The sequence below is a fragment of the Bactrocera latifrons genome, unplaced genomic scaffold (assembly GCF_001853355.1).
Source record: "Bactrocera latifrons isolate USDA-ARS-PBARC rearing strain unplaced genomic scaffold, ASM185335v1 scaffold_204, whole genome shotgun sequence".
Classification (NCBI taxonomy): Eukaryota; Metazoa; Arthropoda; class Insecta; order Diptera; family Tephritidae; genus Bactrocera; species Bactrocera latifrons.
This window is the reverse complement of record NW_017535564.1, coordinates 321,643-341,524: the sequence shown is the minus strand read 5'-3', so window position 1 is coordinate 341,524 and position 19,882 is coordinate 321,643. Positions and strand designations below refer to the sequence as shown.

Genomic DNA, 19,882 nt, shown 5'->3' with positions numbered 1-19,882 from the left:
CATAGTGATCATTCAGCAATCAGCTGACTGGTATTGGTTTGTGTCCTGACTAATTATGCGCAGGACTGTATTCGACCGAACTTAAATCTTGAACACAGGCTTTTGAGCGAACTTGAAAATGTAAACAAGTTCGTTGAAAACATATGAGTTTAAGTAGGTCTAAAAGCAATCTTGTGCCTTTAAGGCGCATTGAAACGCATAAAAACCATGTCAAAAGTAAACTTCAGGATAATGATTACATTGTAACCAAAATTAGATTATCAATGCTTAATTGTCTCAAAACCGTGTACGAAATGTAAATGAAACACCAATTATTTTGTATTGAAACCCATCAATTCATGAATGCTTGAGTTTAGCCATTCCGGTTCGGCATCTCTTGGATCGCCCCTTTTGACACATTAATCAACTCAAAGATACTAAAAAGTTTCAAATACACACATCCATCCGTCTGAAAGTTGCAATTCAATATTGCTCACATGCATTCGAATCTTCAGTTTTTTTCTTCACTCTCCCGTATCCCATGCATGAATATACATTGGAAGGCTTCAAGCAAAGGCACCGATACGCCAATTCAAATTAAGCAGATTTAATTGAGAATGCGTGCATCTACGCACAAAGCGTTTCGATATTCAAATTCAAATTCAAATCTCTGCGTAAAGAAAAAGTAGAAAAACAGGCACAAAAGCAAACAAAAAAAAAAAAAAAAAAAGAAGGCAAAGCGTAAGCAGAGGAATCGGAATCATGTAATTAATTTGAAGTGTAGGCTGAGGGTGTGTTTATGTGTGCCAGTCTGTGTGGCATCTGTGGCGTGCGCCAGACATTTCAAGTGCCCACTGGCGCTGCTAGCTGCATGCAACAGTGTTGCAAGCAAGTGGGCGCGCAGTAGCCAACAAACTGACGCGCTCTGCACACGCCGCTCCAACGCCCAGTCTACGCGCTGATGCAAAACTTTTATTATCACAAACTTTTTCACCCGCTCATTTCCATTTTAATTGATTCAGTTCAAACGGAGCACAGCAACAAAATGTGAAATAAGAACGCAAAACAAACGAAAAATACACGAAATCAAAGCAAATGAAATTATAGTCACACTCAAGCGATTGATTAACATCGCGTAGAGAAAAGAGCACGAAAACAAACAAAAAACAAAAACAAAAGAGTTAGTGCCGGCTGCTATGTGTGACACAAGGAGTGTATCCAGCGGTATAAAAGTACCGTTGGGCGCCATCGGCACTTAAGCAACAAAAGTAATGCCTCCGATAATCGTGCTGCTGGAACGTCCCATGCCAAAATCGCTTTGTTGTAACGACTGCCACTCACAACAATTGCGAGAAAAGCGGAACTTTCATTGTTATTGTTGTTGCATTTGAAGAAAAACATATGCCCACGCCGGTCTGTTTGCCGCTCGCGCTAAGTTTTATGGATTTTCAAGTGCAATTTGATAACAAAAATTTTAATTGATCATTATGCCTTGTACGACAACGCTTTCGGAAACAGACAAATGTAATGCGGTCGCTGATGGGCGCAATGAACTCGTCTGTTGGCAGGCGACCGCAAAATAAATAAACAAATGCTGAATTTGTCTACTCGAAATGTTTTCGTAAACAAATTAAGATTTTTGTTTATTTTAGAAAAGTTGTTGGTAAATAAATAGCGTTAATAATTAGCTCAATGTCAGGCGCTACGCTTGTAATTTTTATAACATCAGAGTCAAATTAATTTAATGGTAATTGATTAGGTTAATAGACAAGAAAAAATTATACAAATTATAACAAATTTCGTTCGGTTACTTTTAATGAGAAAATATAGTGTTTAATAAAGTTGCTAATTGAGCACAATTATATCACAAGAAATTAAGATTTTAAGTTTAAAATAGTTAAAGTTGAGGTTATCAGGTTTTCAAAACTACCCTGTGAATCCTTAGGTATTCGACGATCGTAATGAGATTTTGCTGAAGAAAATATTCAAATAAAATTGTGAATATTTCAAATAATTCCTTAATTGAGTAAATTAGCAAATTTTGTGTTCAAGTGCACATAATTTTGTTAAAACGCCACAAAAAAAATTTACAAATTAATTGAAACAATTACAAAATAATTTAATGATCACAATAGCGTTTCAAATAGTTCACAAATTTAGTGAAGTATGAAAATTTCCAACCAAACACAATTAACTAATTGCCAGAATTAATGAGTACTCTTTCAAACGCTTGCTATAAAGGAGAATATTTCTTTAAAGAAAGTCTCAAACACTTATACTGACACAAAATTCGGGTAATTTTTATATAATTGACACAATTAACGCAACACCACTACTAATTATTTAATTTAGGATATGTAATGCCAGAACTAATTGAAAAGAGCTATTGAATGCTATTGGGAATGCCGCTCATGAATTTTTAACTTTGAAGAAGTGTGGTTTCTACAAGCATTGTCAAACTAAAATTCTAAAAAAAACGTAATACGCTAAATATGGAAACAAAGCAGTATATAAAAGACCAAAGCAGCATGGATGCAAGCTTCTGCTCTAAGTGTAATTAACGTTTTTATGATAAAGCTACTCATTCCGATCACACTGACTGCTAGAGGGAATTCTACTTTGATTTCTTAATCTAAAGAAAGGGTGGTCAATTTGATAGTCTCTAAAATAGTGGACGAATCATATTAGCTTACATTCGGTAAACTCTTAAGAATTCGTGCTTTGGAACTATTTTCTCTGTACTAAATTTGTGATGATATGCTCGATGAAAACAGATTGTGCATTTAAAAATATAAACATCGTTAACTACATATGAGGGGTGTTCTGAAAATAGAGAATTCTAAAATTTAAGATTCCGCGCGGTTGGAGAGTTCTCGCCAAAAACAATAATTTCACCATAACCCAGCTTTCGCATTAGCCAAACAGACTTCCGTGTAACTTTCTTATTGACAAAAGTAGAAAGATCTTTAAAATGCCATCGGACTATTTTGAAGGCAAAAACATTAATGCGGAAAAACGAAAACGGTTTTCAAAAACTAAAACTCCGGTTAGTTTTCCAACACACATCGTAAATATTCAGAAACCAATTTAAGTTCGAATATTAGAGACTTAAAAATAACAATAAAAAACAACTTCGAATTATTCTCTGCAATAACCTGTCCGCTCAAGGAGGCCTTGAAATATACCTTACTTGTAGAAAATCTAAAAAAAACAAAAAATAGCAATCCGTGATGACAACGAACAAAAGAGGTAAGGTTAACTTTTATTATTCAACTGCCAAGTTGTTTTTTTCTTTTAGGCTACAAGTCACTGTATATCCCTATAAGGTTATGTTATCATTAAAACTCCTATAAACAACTAACTTCCAGAAAAAAATTTTTTTCACCGAAAGTTTGGTGTTTCTCTTTGAAGACCTAAATTATGTTTAGGTAGTATATATAGTTAGAGGTAATGGTACACTATTAGGAACCTCTGGTTAGATGCTACTATGCTATTTAAGAACGGCTACCAGTTTTTTTAGCCTATTTTAAATCCCATTAAAGTATTAAAAAAATTTAATAAAAATGCAAATAGTTTTCAAACAAAATTAATTATATGCCATGGCATATGATTGAAGGGTAACCAACTTTTGTACCTTTTAAGGCACATAGGATAGTAGAGTTTTCATATATACATACTATATATGTATATATATTATATGAAGGCAGCTAACTTATTTTGTAATGAAATTACAATGTCTGCACTTACCTTAAACATTAGCGGATTGCGATCAATTTCAGCTTCGGCGCTCTCACAAAGTGATTCAGACTCGGAGAGAAAAGCGAGGAACTTGGGAAATTGTAACGAAAGTAAAAGTCAATATTTAAAATAATATAAAAGCAGAAGTGTTTCAAGGCACATACTTGATCCATGGCGCGATCGAACGACTGAAGACTGTGCACAGCGGCGTGCAGTTGCTTGCCACGATTGATGACGCCATTGTTCAGGTTAGAATATCTGTAAAGAAAGCGTTTGACAGTTATAATATAACAAAATGTTAATATTTATTATCATAATATCATATTATCATATATGTATATAATATCATATTATTATAATAGACAGGCCTTCTCGAACTGTGGTGCGATTGAGCAAAGCTTAATTTTGACCCACAGAACACAGACTGTACGGAAGTGCAACACGATGTGCAAGAGAGAGAAAAGTGTGCAGAGGAATAAGTTTTATAACAGTTCCTTTTGCCCTCTGCCATATACATATGACATATCATTTATTATGGCGAACATGAAAAATTGGCTTCTATGCATGACTTGAGTGTGAGTCAAAGAACTTGAGTGTCTTCACATAACTTCACGCTTAATTATCTCTGAGCTAACATTTTATGCGAATCAAACTCACCTTTGATTAATAGTTTCCGTCATCTTCTTGATGCGCGTAGTGTCATCTGATGGATAAACAGCAATCAATTTTTGCGTCAAAGCGTTGAAGAGCTCAAATTGCTGCTTATTTTGATGCAACTCGGCGTGGAAGGACTTTATGGAAAAGTAAAAAGGAAAAAATAAATATAAATTATTTTAAATAGTATAAACGCACTGCTTGGCACTCACCTTTTGCTCCTTTTGTTGCGCTTCCAAAACATCGGCGGTGGTCGCGACACTGCCCATACGCTCGGCGCGTGCCTCCATGCGTGCCAACCACTTTTCCAGCTCCAAGCGCTTGGTTTCATAGCTGAAAGTTTTTGTATTAATTAAAATTAGTTCTAGCAAATTTCAACGCCTCACTCACCGCTGTGAATCGCCGAGCATATTCTTCAGTTGGGCGGCGCGTTGCATCACACACTGCGACGTGTCATCCCAGTGTTCGCGTAAGCGTGTAACTATGGATTAAAAGCGAAAACGGAAACAAATTTGCAGATTAGAAAAGCTTTTGATGTAAGCTAAGTTGGTTAATTGAATAAAGGGCTTGTATGTTACTATGATTATTAAAAAAAATTATTACAAATTACAACACATGTGAGTACATAAGAAATAAAATAAATATATATGTGTAGTGTAGAGCTTTCACCAGCTTTCGGTATGAAAGCTCATTTGAGTGTAAGTTACGTAAATGAAACTTTGGTTTTAGGCAAATTAAGCTGCGTGTATTTTCAAAGCTTTCTAACATAAAGGAGCATGTGAAAGCTATTTGTTACTCTTTCTATAATGTATAATTGCTTTCCGGTGTTTAGTGCTTTCACTCTTTATTAGATTGATAAATCTATCTTTTATTTATATTATCAAGAGCCTAAGCGCTTTCACTTACTTTATTATACCAGTGTATGAAGTTGTTGTTATTAGTTGCTTTTTTACACTATAAGGTGCTTTTCATTAAAGTATTGCAGATATGCAACATTGATTACTTATTTTTTAGAACCTTGCCAACTGTGCTTCCCAGGGTAAATTATTTCACCGAACAATCATGCAAATTTATTTAACAATAATTGTTATAAACATATTCATGAAGTTGTTAAGATAAGTATATTTTTATAACCAGAGCCTGGAAAGTAAGGGAACACCACGAGGTTCTTGCAATGAATGAGTTCTGTGTTTAGTGTACAAAGTCAGCAGAGTAGCGACTTAGAGGCATTATTTCTTAATTATATTTTATTTATTTTTTTTTTATTTTTTTATTAATTTTAGTTTGTGCTGTGTTAGCTATTTTAGTTATTACATTTCTTTGGATTAACTGGCATGGTATTAATCAACGACATTTATTTTGGTTTGTTAAGTTTTGTTTTCCTTTCAGAACTTATTCAGTTAAATTGCTTTTCTAATTTTATTGCCCATTAGCTTTACCTTTCAAACAACAACGCATATAATCCAAATCTGCTGCGCAATGAGGGGCAAGAGAAAATTGCTTTAGCTCTATGTAAAGGATAAGAAACAAAAGATTATTTTTGGTTTTGAATCTTAAGGAAATGTTCAAACGAACAGCGTTAACCGCAAATTTAATACTTATAGTAATAGGGTTATAGGGTTATCGAGAGACAATTATCTTTTTCTCAATTGGAAATATCTCTTTTCAAAAGCTAATAGTAAGGTCATTTTGTTTATTTGCCGATTCACCATTACTAACTGTTTCGAAATTTGTGTCCAGTTCTTCAAGCAAAGTCAACAAATATCTCTTCCTTTACTGGGCTCTACATTAACCAATTAGAAAGTTTTCAAACTCGAATATGTTCATTTCAAGCACTTTACTAGACCATCAAAAACTCATTAATTTAGCAAATTAATTAACTGTATTGGATAATTAATCTTACTTAATTCTCCGTTTAATTTTCTTAGCTATTTGAGCACATTAACATATTCTAAGGTTATTCAAAGAATTCAAATTTACACGATAAATTTAAGGTTGATGGAAAATTCGGAGGAACTACGCGATAGTATTAACAAAAAAAAAAAAAATAAACTAGTAATAAATAAACTCAGCGCACGAGCCAAACCCGGCTTAACCGCTGCCAAAATGAATCACACCGTCAAAGCACTCTTTCCAGCACACGATAAAAGGACCACAGAACAGACCCTGAGATTTCTGCAATACCCTATTTTACCCACGAAGCGCTGCAACTAGCCACCGGCATTATTGAAGCCCGACTATTGCTTGAACCCTGGAAAAAGTAATAGCTGGTGCTAATCAGTAAGGGAAAACGAGATTCCAACTAGCCAGCAGCGTACCGTGAACTATACATCGTTGACACAGGGGGAAAACTGTATGAAAAGCTGATTCAACACAGACTCGAAGTGGCTATCAACGATGTTGGATGACTCTTCCCTAGATAACATGGCTTTAGACCTGCCAGAACAAACCTAGATGTCCGAAACGCTTTCAACAGCACTTAAAATCTTCCACTACGTATGTTCTTAGGACACAAAAGCATTGTTTATATCCTAGGCGTAAGATTGGACCGCAGACTAACCTTCTGGGTACAAATTCAACACGTCGCAGGAAAGGCTTCTCAACTTAGCACTAATGGCCAACATAGGGGGCCCCAGGCAATGCCGCAATTGACCTTCTGGCATGCGAAAGGAAAAAGCTGTGAGAGCTAAAAGGAAATATCCGAAAATATCAAGAGCGCAATAGAACAAATAAAGAAGGATGCAATAAAAATATGGCAACGAAGATGGGAAAACGAAAGTCGCAGCAGATAGACGGTCAGTCTAATAAAATACCTACATTTATGGAAGTAAGCTTGGAGCAGTCGACATTTATACGACCCAGCTCATATCTGGTCAGGGGTTCCGCAAAAAGTATCACCACAGAATGGGAGAAGTCGAAAAGTCGTCTTGCCTATACAATGATGCGACAGAAGACGACACTGAACGCATATTCTTTGAATGTTTGCAATGGCAACGAGAGCGCAACGCCGTAGAAGTCCTGGTTTGTCCAATAACCGCGGATAGTTAAGCAAGCTGGAGAATTATCCAGAAATTCGCAGTAGTTCTGCTACGCAGCAAAAAGCAGGTCCTGAACGCATGTGTGCAGACGTAAATCTCTGAATGAGCAAAATGGTACGCCACCCTGAAGTAATGCAGATGTGGTTGGAAATTTTACAATATTATTACGCGAATTCATGTTCTCCGTAAAATTACTTTCTCGAGTAAGGCCCATTTCTGAGTTTACTGCTTTGTCAACAAACAGAATTGTCGTTTCTGAGGTGAGTAAAATAGTCGTAGGGTTCAGGAAACCCAAAAATTTACCGATTGGTGCGGTTTGTATTGTGGCATCATCATCGGACCTCGTTTTTTTTTCAAAATGTTGCATAAAATGCCGTTACCATCAAAAAGGAGCATTATAATCGGATCTTTGCCGACTTTTTCGCGGAACTTGATTAGATAGACGCGGATGTTCAACAAAACGCTGAGCCGATTCACGTACAACGTCTAGACATGGACAAGAAAACTCCTAGAAAAGTTAGTAGGAAGTCAGATGAAAGTTTCTTCAAGAATTTAAACTTAAAACGTTAGATCAATGAAACGAGTGTGGATCGGAACTAGGAGCTATCCCTACATATTGGTTTCAGTGCCATTACTGTTTTTCTAAAGATTTTGAACCAATTAGAAAAATTTTGGCGTAATTATTATGAGATGAAATGCCAAGCCAACCATCTCCAGATTTCGGTTGGTTTTGACCGTATAGCTTAATATTGAAGTAGGAATTTTTTCTTTTGCCAAGTGAGCTTACAAAGCCAGCAGAATATTCTTAGGAAAGAATAATACACATTTATATACTTTTGATCGATATTGGCCACAATTTAGGAAGAATCTGAAAAATCAAGTGATCAGTGTAACGATTCTAATAGCAAGAAATAAAATCAAATTCGTAAACTAAAGCATTTAACGAATAATAGATATAACACGAATGTAAAAAAACACAAATTAATCTATTTTTAAGATTTATCTACGAAATAATGTCCTACCCGCAATCCCGCCGCTGGCATTCTGCACGATCTGCGTCTCATCGTGAGACGACCGGCGCCGCATACGTATCTCCTCGCGAGTCAAACCGCCGGCTGCTTGAGCGGCGGCCGCTGCTGCAGCGGCAGCAGCTGCAGCCCGCGACTGTGCTTGATGTTGCAGCAAAGCAGCGGCCGCTGCCGAGCCCGGCGTTAAACCAGTATTATGCATCACATTGCCCGGCACATTACCAAGCAGCTGTTGACGTATTTGCTCACGAAATTCACTGGTCAAGGGCATCGGTGGACCACCACCCCCAACGCCATTACTGCCAACTGCAGCGCCCCCACCACCGCCACCACCTAGATTGCCGGAACCACTGCCAGTACCGGCAGACCCTGCACCGCCACCTACACCAATCATATTCGACTTGCTAAAGTCCTGCGATGCTTGCACGCGATGACGACTGTATTGTAGCTCCAGCGGTAGATTGCGGTCCAAGGAGCGCATATGGTGTTCGATAGTGGAGCGCATAGCATTGTGCTCGGCGCTTTGATTGAGCGCCGTCGCAGAGCCCTGCAACTGCTGTGAGCGCAGCTGCTTCAACTCCTCGAATGATTGTCGTGCGGCAGCGGCCACAGCAGCCACAGCCGGATTTTGCTGCAGTAGACCCAAATCGCGTGCGCTAGTCTCGTCCAGCGACAGATTCCTTTCATATGGTGGCAAGCCGCCGGCTGGGCCGCGCAAATTGAGATTGGTTAGTGGATGACGTATGCCAGCGTTGCCACCTAAACCGGCCTTAAAACTCAAATCGAAATTATTTTGCTGTGCTGCCACCGCAGCAGCGGCTGCTGCTGCTTCCATTGAGCGCAGATTCATTTGTTCTTGCATGGCGCGTTCCATATTGCGTAGACCGCTCTCTATGCCGCGCAATGCATCCTCCGAACCGAAGTCCTCCGTGGGTGATAGACGCGTGCTGGAGGCGGTGGAATTTGTAGCAGCAGCTGCGGCGGCGGCTGCAGCGGCAGCGGCCGCTTTCTTTGCCTCGCTGGCGCGTGTGGGTGCCGGTGATGGCACTGCCGACTTTGGCAGCGCTTCATTGCTGCCCGACAACAGCAATGGTGGATCGAACGGGTTTGAGCTGCGCTTCAACACATCAATTGGCTTCTCTGGTGGCAATGGTGGGCGATCTTTGAACTTTAAACCGGTGAGTGGCGAGTTTTGTGCGCTATTTTGTGCGGAGCTCTGCGCGGAGGCAGGTTTTCTGGGCAGTGGCGGCGGTTGGCGGCCTGGTGGCGGCAGCGGAAAGCCATCTGGTAAGCTCTTAAGACTGTGCCGTTTTGGCGGTATCTCCGGCGGTGGCGCACGGTCGGCAGCGCGTGCCGGTATAGCTGGTACCGGCTTGTTGTGCTGCGGTGGCAGTGGTGGTGGCACGGCGCCCAACGGCTTCGGTGGCAAGTGCATGGTGGCTGCGTTGCAGTTGCTCTGCTCCTCCTGTGAGGCTTGCTTGCGTAGTATTTGCTGTGCGCGTATGGCGGCCTGTGCGGCGAGCTCCGAAGTGAGGCGCGGTATCTCAGGCGCCATTTTGGGACTTTCAGTGTCCGCATTAGCGGCGGGTGGTGGCTTAGCACTCATAACGTTGGTATTTTGCTTTAAATGTTGATTGTGGCGTTGTGCGTTTCCGTTAGCTGATAGTCAAATGTATTACACGGGGTTTGCCGCTTGTTTAGCTTTGTTGTTCACTTTACTTAACTTAACTTAACTTTGTGCGCTTTTTTTGCTGATTTGTTTGTTTTATTTTTGTCAAGAAAACGCTTTAAGTTTCACATTAACTTTAGTTGCTGTTATTTCATTTTACTTTAATTTAATGTGTGGCGCTTTCTAGGCATACATTTAGGAGCTCATACACATCGCTGGTTCAACAATATTTTCTCACGGTAAACTGACACCTTTATTCAAGTTTTTTTGTGTTTTTATTTATTTTCATTTGTTGTTTTTTATATCTGCTTTCTTTTCATTTGTATTTCGCCTGCTTCAGCCAAATAGTACAACCGTTTATGTCAAACAAAAACGACAATAAAGTGAAAATAAACAAACATTGGCGTAAAACCGGTGACAAAAGCAACAACGACAACAAATTAATTGCAAAAGCCAACAATGAAATGCCGCGTGCCACGCGCGGCGCTCAGTGCTTCTCGAAATTGCTTGCTCTCACTCACTTGGTGCCTCTGCTAATCACTCTCACTCAAAACCGTACTCTACTCTCTCTGCGCTCAAACCGTATAATCTCTCTTCACTGCTCTCACTTATTACTCTCACCATGGCAACTTTTATTTCTCACCACACTCCACAAACGCTACCGCGCTCAGCCGGTTTCATTTTAATTTTTTATAGCATACTTTTCGGCTGTCAGCGTAGTGTATACGCAATTTAGGCTGCCACAAATTTTTTCTTACAAAAACTTCAAATTTCAGTTATTTTGTTAAGTACTTTGCAACGCACAGCCCGCTTATTTCTCTCTCTCTCTTCATGCCTATAAGTGAAAATGTATTCAAATTCCTTCATGCACCATATTCTCATCCCCTACATATACACCTTTAGCTATGCCACACCAATTCCGGCACATTGCGCTTGAATTCTCTCCCAACAAACGGCGCTGCCCTGCGCTCTACCCCCTGAACGCTTCAGTTTCAACACAAAAACTGCATGTTGCAGCCTTGCCACAAGCAAAAAATGTCATGCTGCTGTATATTTACAAACTACAATATCAAAATGGCCAGGAGGCGGCCGGTGGGGCTCGCAGCTGATGTCCTGCGTCTACACACCGGCACCCACAGGACCCAACAGCCAGCAACCACACCTACTTCATATAAAAAAGCAACACATATATTTATCGTTTACCCATGCACACTTCACAACCGGCCTTTGGCACACACACACACACACACCATTTCGCCTAAAAGCATGCTCAACCCTTCACTATTTTGGTATATACACACATGCAAGCGCTGCGTGGCTGTAGTGGTGTGTGTTTGTGTGTAAAGTAGCGGGGAATGCTTGCAGGCACAAAAACAACAACAAGAGTCACAATAGCAACAAACACAGCGTGAGCAAGCAGTTTTGTAGTATTTTAGTATTTTATACTCAATGGACTTCGCTGCAGTTCTGCGTGTTGTTGTAGACACTCTACCTGCGCGCAATAGCCAGCAACCGCTACTATTGTTGTTGCTGTGCAACTTTCATACCCCCATCCAATAGTTTTGTATGCACACGCTGTTGCACCTTCTCTTCGCTCACTCGCCGCTTGCATTGCAATTAAATGCCGGTTGCATTGTTGCTTTATGTTTACCACTTTATGCGGTAGCTTAAGCAAATAATGCCACGGCGCCGCAAAGTAGGCCTGTTTTTTATTACAAAAAATACAAAAATAAACTTTCAAAGCGCACACACACGCACACACATATTTATTTGCCAACTAGCTTTTGTATGCCTTCCCCCAAGCATGTGTGTGTGTGTGTGTGTGTGCAGAGTGTGTGGGTATTTGTGTGTCTGCGCCTGTTGGTGGGCTATAATGGGCATTTTATAGCGGGCAAGGCCAATGTGAAGTATGTATTGACCAATCTCGAGGGGAAGTTCAACAAAAGCGTACTTTTCGTGCGAAATATGAAAAGTTTCTTGAAGTTTGCACGCGGTTATTGCATTAACTAAACTTGTGCCTTGCGGTGCGATAATTTTGCTTTATGGCGAAAATTCGTTTTTCTTTTGTTTGTTAAAAATAAATAGCAAACATTTTTCTTAAGTCCTCTTTTAGGCCATTTAAACTTGAAATTATGCAGGTTGGTTAGATTTCGGCTGAGCAAACAGTGAGATTTCAACAGCTTAGTCTGGCAAATCTCGCGCAAAATGGCACATAGTATTTGTTACCTCTAAAGGCTGAAATTCGGTTACAGCTTCGCTTTGCAAATATGAACAAGTTGTTGGGCATATTTTATAAGGCTTAAGGTGGAAATATTATATTTAATTAAAATGTCTTCTGACAAGTGCTTAACAAGATTTTAGATTAACTGATACCCCAAAATTCGCCATCATTGTTAGATTTACAGTTACTGATAGCAGTGAGGTCTACGTGAAGCCACGATGTCACTCCGTGTGGCTTCTGTTTGTTTTGAAACATGAAGAAGTCGGGCGGAAATACGAGAAGCCTACCTGAATTCCCACTTCTTAGCTACTATTTTGAAGTAAACATTAGGGTTGCTCTTTTCTTGGCTCATAAGTAGTATACCTGATAATTTTTGAATCAAAAAAATAATTTTAAATCCACTATGCTACCCAATATTAGTAGTGGTGGATTAAGATAGTAGTGGTGATGGCAGTTAAAATGGGTTAAATCAGAAGAAAATCTCGTCCACTCCCCTTCAGTCGCTATAAAAGTACACCAGAGACATAAAATTTTTCCCCAGAGTTGACACAAAATAACTTTATAGAATCCGATTATTAAACTGGATAAATGGCGTAGCTACAAACACTTTTAGGTGAAATTCAATCTTTTAAAAGCACGCCCACTAAAAGCACGCCCACTTCTCATATATTGCAAATTTAAATTCCATATGGTTCTCTCATTATATAAATCGAAAACCTATAAAGGTATTGGAGTTAATTTTTACGATAATACTGCCTTTAGGGTATGATTTATCACGTTCAGGAATAATGGAAGTCGGTTTATAACATTTCAAGTGCCCAGATACCAAACATGCAGACCAAACATGCAAATTGCTAATGTTTTTATCGAAAATATCAGTCACACTGTAAGTTATATTACTGAAATGTACGAGAGAATGCTTTTTCAATAAAGAAGCTCCATTAAATTTTGTGTGCGCAATCAAATTTCTGGTGTCTAAACATTCAGAATATTTTTAGAGGTCTTCCGCGATAATTGTTTGTGCGCGAGCAAGTGTTTTGAATTGATACAAATTATTCAAAGAGCGTCGAGAATGCTTTTACGAAAAACCGCGCACAGGTTGACCACCAACATCTACTGATGATCAACGCGTCAATAAAATAAAGAAATTGGTGCGATTAACAGTCAAAGATCTTACTGGTATCGTTGGAATATCCGAAGGATCAGCGAAAACCATTTTGAAAGATCATTTGGGCCTCGGAAAAGCGAAAGCAAAATTTATTCCAAAATCACGCAATATTTTCGAAAATCGGCGTCGCTTTCCGACTATTAGGATGTCTTGAAACCTAGTAATACTGTGGATGAGTCTTGGATCTATGCTTACGACTCGGAAACAGACGATAAATCAGTAGACAACATGGCAAACGTGAATCAAAACTGGAAAAAAAAACTCAGTCAAAGTAGATTAATAATCAAGCTTATGTTGGCAGTTTTCTTCGAATGTCGAGGTGGTGGTGCACTCCGAATTCGTTTCGTTCGGGCAAGGAATACTATTCGTTATATATACTCGTTTGCGCAAGATTATTTGCAAAATGAGGTCGGAATTAAGGGTCGACAACTCTTGCTTTTTGCACACAGATAATGCACCTTCGCATTCTGCATTGATTCTTCGTGTTTTTTTCGTGCCGCAAACACAGTACTCGCCCTATTTAGCTCCATGCGATCGTCACAAGTCAGTGAAAACGATGGCAAAAATAAATGATTTTGGGCTTTGAAGCGCTACCGCATCCACCGTATTCTCCATATCTGGCCCCTAGCGACTATTTTTAAATCTCAGCTCTCAAAGGAAGCATGCTGGAAAGGTATTTATGTCGAACGAAGAGGTGATCGCTGAGAGTGATACATATTTTTTGCATAGAAAACAAATTGTACTAGAAGACGGTATTGAGAAGTTTGAGAGTCGCTATAAGCAGTGCAACACTGTCGAAGGCACAATTTTCATAACAAAAAAACAAACAAATTTTGCCAAAAAAAAAAAATTTTACTATGGTTACATTGATATTTTTTAGTTTCGCATACTTTATGCCTAATACATGCATCAATGCGCGGCGCGAGTTACTTTCACAAAATTGCATTGAAGCATGTTCTCAAGCATAACTGAGTAATACCATAAAGAAATGCAACCGGTGCTAATCTTCCCAGAGCTCTAATATACTTGAAACAGTGACTTCTTATTTCCAGCTAATGTGCTAACTGTAGACCTTTCATCTTAGCCAATTTTTGATCTGAAATGCGGTACATACATATGTTGTATTTCGCCTGTATTGATACTATACGATTTCTGCAAATTCAGGCTTATCCATTTGAATTCAATACGTGGCGGAATGTAGATATTTGATTGAAGTGGTAGCAGCACTTGCAGTTCTATTATGTTAATTGTACCAGTTTATCTGATTTATGCATTACAATATTATACCAATTGTTCCAAGATTCACACCCATTAGTTTTTTTGTATCGTCGACAACTATAAGCTCCGCAACTTGCAAGTATGTTAGAGGAACTAGTAAATAAAAGCATAGACGGGCTTGAAGGAGACTAGCTTCAGATTTACTTCGATTCAGAGATAAAGAAGTATATGATATATCGCATTCACTACTTAGTAATTGTCTTTTAAGAAACAGGAGATCTTATCTGCATCTTCATACTTGTCATATCCCGCAYAAATTTGGAAATTGAGTTAGACACACAGAAGGAGGATTCGTCAAGAACGCSTGTTATCTTAGAGTATTTTGCAGAATCAATATGACTTTTCAGGGCAATATGCCAAGAATTAGGCCGAGCAAGAGGTGAAGTGATAGCTATAAGCAGAAAACAAAGARAACATTTCAGATTTTTTCTAAAAAGAGGTAGAGAGAATTGMCATTGACCTCCAATATRTTAAACGTCATTGGAATATTTTTTTGCCTGATTGCAGTATTTCGAAACTATCTCTTCGATCATTTTACCCCTGTTTAGCTTAGGAAATGTAAAAGCAGCATCTTTAGAGTCAAGATGATATCGGTTTCCAGTAAAGTAAGTAAAATCTCAATCAATCTTAATGAAATTTATTTCATAAGAGTAAACTTCAGCTGAGTTCCTTCTGGCATATATTATAACCGCGCACTGAWTCTATTAAACTAAATGTAGTTCATCAATTCTCCCTAAAGCGAAAGATAAAAAGCATTTATTGTATTACTTATACTTATATACTACCATTTTCTCAAGCACTTCTATACAAATGATTGTTTCCAGGGTTTTGTTTCTCTACAGTGACTCGGTACTGATGGTCCACTTAAACAATTTTAAATTTTTATAAAAACAAAAATATTTATTTTGAGATAATTTCTGGCAAATAATTGCGCTGAGAGATAGACACACAATCTACGACTCCTTAATCAAAGCGTCATATTCGTATGTTTGTTTACTCTACTTGGCTCCATCATTTTCCATTAAGAGTTACTCATATTTATACACTTGAATTGAATTGAAAATTTCTTTGTATTTTCGTTCCCACAACTCAATAAACAATCCAAACCTATTGGATTGCGGCAGGCATGACAAGTGCAACACACACACACACACACACACATGCGCGCGGACATAGCGCAACACAAAGTAAATGCAAAATGCTTTCAATTTGTGCAAATAATTTCGTAAATGAGTGAGTGGCGCAGGCAAACAGCCAAAGTGATGGCGTTTTGCAAACCGATGCACTACAAGGTCCTGACGCCCAAAAGTATGCAGCACTGCCAGTTTTTTGTGAGTTTTTACTAGACGCTGTTGCTTGTGGTGCAACGAGATAGTAAATAGGAATGACGGCAACACAGACACAACAACAGTGAAGGCACACAAACACAGATGCACAAATACACATATACATGAGTTCCTAACAACCGCACGAAGGTCGTCAGCTACGCTCGTTGTCACTGCAACGGTCTACTGCTGCTTTTAGTTATTGTTGTTGCTCATTTTATTGTTGCAGCTTTCATTTTTGCTGCTACTTTTGCTATTTAATGTTTTTTTTTAATATTTTTAGTTCCATTTTTATCACAACGCAGTCTTTCCGTCCTCGCAGTTAATGAAAGGGGCACTCGCGTTGTTTATTCTTCACTTAAATTCAGCGAATTTTCATGGTCGCTTACCACCTTTATCGCACACAAGCACGCACGACAGCCTAACGGACTCTTACATATGTATACAATGAACTTAAACCCATGCGCCTTAAAGTAGGCTGCACTTTGCTTTTTTCCACATATTTTCTGACACACTTTTCGAAACCGCCGCTTTGTCACACTGTGCTCAATCACTTCAATTAATGCATGCACTTTTCTAATGCCGCCTAAATTTAATTGCTTCTTAAGCGCTTTTCCACAGCGCACACACACACACAAAAGCACGCGCGCTGCTTGCTTCACTGGCTTATTGGCAGACTGCTTGCCTGCGTGCCTGCTRGCGCAATGTAGCCGGCTTTCGTKTTTCGCTATGCGAGTGTGTGTTCAACATGCGTGCTGTGGTGGTGGCTTGCAACGCACGATATCGCTTGCAGCGGCTTTCCCGAGCGCATCACCCTGCTGGTATTGATTAACGCTACACCCATTGTAGGCATATTCAAGACAAACACGCACACAGACACGCACACATGCGCTGCAGCGCGCCCGCCACCACAGACACAAGTGAGTATAAACAACTCTAGGACACCGCCAGGCGTAGGCTTTGGCTTTGCTCACTCACAATCGCTTGGTTTTTGTTGGCTGCTCAAGTTGTTTCTCACTTTTTCTCGCTTTCTTCGTATTCTTTTTCTTTCACAGTGTAGTTTTTCTCTACTTTTTGTTTGGTGTGTTTGTGCGCGTATGCTTCACAAATGGTTTTCCTTTACGTTCACTTTTTGCTAGGGTTTTCACAGAAAGTCGCTTGTCTGCCAACTTTGGAAAACTTTCGGTAACTTCTCAAAGTTTTCTCTGATTTATTTTTATTTTTCCTTTAATAGCACAATATTTACTTTACTGAATGGAAATTGATATTCTGGCTTTGTTAACGCTAAAGCAGAAGAGTGCATGTATATCGCTCGCGGAGGATGCCTATTAAAATCACAACCGTTTGTACGCAGTTAAAAATCACGAATGACCGTCTGCAGCCGAATTCAACATGAAATTTTCCTTAAAACTGATTATCATATGTAGCGATGTGCTCCGCGGAGCCCACCTGCCCTTTAACATTGGCAGTTCGACCACCCACTCGTGTGTGGTTCACTGAGCGGCGCTCCGAAAGCGTGGCGTTTTAAGAGCGCCATTTTGGGGTAACTCCAGTGCAAAGCAGACAGCTGTCAGCTGTGGTGAATTCGATTTCAAATTCTGGTTCAAATGGTAACCCAACTAGAAGGGGACTTTTACCAGCAACTGGAGTATAGCATACTATAATAGTAATGGCAATGGTAATGGCAATGGTAATGGTAATAGTAATGGTAATAGTAATGGCAATGGCAATGGTAATAGTAATGGTAATGGTAATAGTAATGGCAATGGTAATGGTAATGATAATAGTAATGGCAATGGCAATGGTAATAGTAAAGGTAATGGTAATGGTAATAGTAATGGTAATGGTAATGGTAATGGTAATAGTAATGGCAATGGTAATGGTAATAGTAATGGTAATGGTAATAGTAATGTTAATGGCAAATGTAATTATAATGACAAAAATAAGTATCAAAAAATAGCACTTTCAAATTTTGTTGGAATGATATTTTGGTATGAGTAATTATATTGGCAATTGTAATGATAATTGGAATGGTAATCAAATTCTGGTTTATATAATAACGCAACTAAAAGGCAACCTTAACCAGCAATCGGAAAATAGCTTATTATAGTGTTAATGGTARTGATACTAGTATACTAAATAAGTAATAAGGTAATCCTTTGGAYAAAAATAAGTGTGATAAAAATATCACTTTCTTATTTTGTTGGAATGATAATCTGGTATTGGTAATTATTATGGTAATGACAATGGCAAAATTAATTATAATGATCATATAAKTGCCATAAAAATAKCATATTTTTTTGGAATACTWRTCAGGGCTTGGTAATCATAATGGTAATGGYAATGATAATTGGAATGGTAATCATAGTTGTAATGTTAATTTCGACTTTATAAGAATAAACGATTTAAATTTTCGAAAGTGTAAATATCACATCACTCTCAAATGTCATATTTTGGTAATTTTTATGATGATAGTAATTGTGCTTTTCGTTACAAGAAGTTTGAAGCTAATATCAACAAAATTAAACAAATTATTGGTAATGCTAATAATCATAATGTAACGGTGATGATAATTGTAACAATAAAGATTATAATATTAGAGGTAATGGTAGTGGTATTTAAAACTGGAAAATAGTAACTAATCACAAAGCAGAAAACATTACCGACTGCATTTGTGCAAAATTTCAGATCAATATCTCTAAGGCTAAGGGGCTACTTGGTGAAGACAAACGTTTACTTATTCGTCGTTCATATATATTTCATACAAAATCACCAAAGTTTACTTCTGTGTGTTACCCACTGCCTGACAGCCTGACAAACTTAATATATCGTTTTCAGGTTATGATGATTATCTTTTATATTTTGTGTTATATCTAACACAGTACCTTACCGGCCCAGATTTCACCGAAATTCACCATTCTTTCATTCTGAAATTTAGCATTTAGACGAAAAAATTCTTTATTTATTTTTCTACCTTCATAAAAATACTTATCACCTGCTCTCTGAGATACTGAGACAACCCTCTTAGTTTGATGGAGATTGTCTGCGCTCTCATTTTAATACAACACATCAATTTCCCGAGTGTCTATTGACACCCCCTTTCGTTGGTTTGTTCAACAAAGAAGCAGAGCGGTGTAAATATCCACCAGGGGTTGTTGCTCATTACGCCCCCACGCTGCCGGCAAACGAAGTGTAAACAAAACAAAAACTACGCTAAAAGGTAAACCAAATAAAAAAGCACCAGCGCAATCCACCAGTCATGGACAAAGAGTGGCGAAAAGGAAGGTGAAGGCATGCAGCCGCATGTTGCGGTTTACTGATAAGCAAATTTAGCGAAAAGAGAAGCGATTGGTGTTGCTTTTTTAATTGGGAACTTTTATGAGCACAAAGAGAATTTTTTTTTTATTTTTTTTTTTTTTTAACTTTTATGAGCACAAAGAGAATTTTTTTTTTATTTTTTTTTTTTTAGAAAATATATTATTATCGTGTCTAATATACATACATATATTTTGAGTATTAAATGACAGTGGTAAAGATTTAAGTTTGGTAGAGATATTTACAAAGAATAATATCACTGTCATTAACATTATCATCATCATAATCATTATCCACATCATTATCGTTTTCATCATCATTATCATTACCATTATCATTATCAGTATCATCATCATTACTATTATCATTATCATTATCGTTATCATCATCATTATTATTATCATCATCATTATCTTTATCATCATCATTAACATTATCATTATCATTATCTTTACCATTATCATTATCA

General features: G+C 38.3%; 1 protein-coding gene across 1 annotated transcript in view; it reads right to left on the bottom strand.

The window, feature by feature from the left end:
- Positions 1-19,882, bottom strand: part of LOC108968144 (dystrophin, isoforms A/C/F/G/H) — a gene marked incomplete at its 3' end in the record, with an annotated part of 344,088 nt that overhangs the window by 205,748 nt on the left and 118,458 nt on the right. The window contains 6 exon segments of the mRNA XM_018931935.1: positions 3,727-3,807; positions 3,882-3,975; positions 4,375-4,508; positions 4,584-4,704; positions 4,762-4,852; positions 5,811-5,879. Of these exon segments, the coding sequence (XP_018787480.1) occupies positions 3,727-3,807; positions 3,882-3,975; positions 4,375-4,508; positions 4,584-4,704; positions 4,762-4,852; positions 5,811-5,879 (590 nt within the window).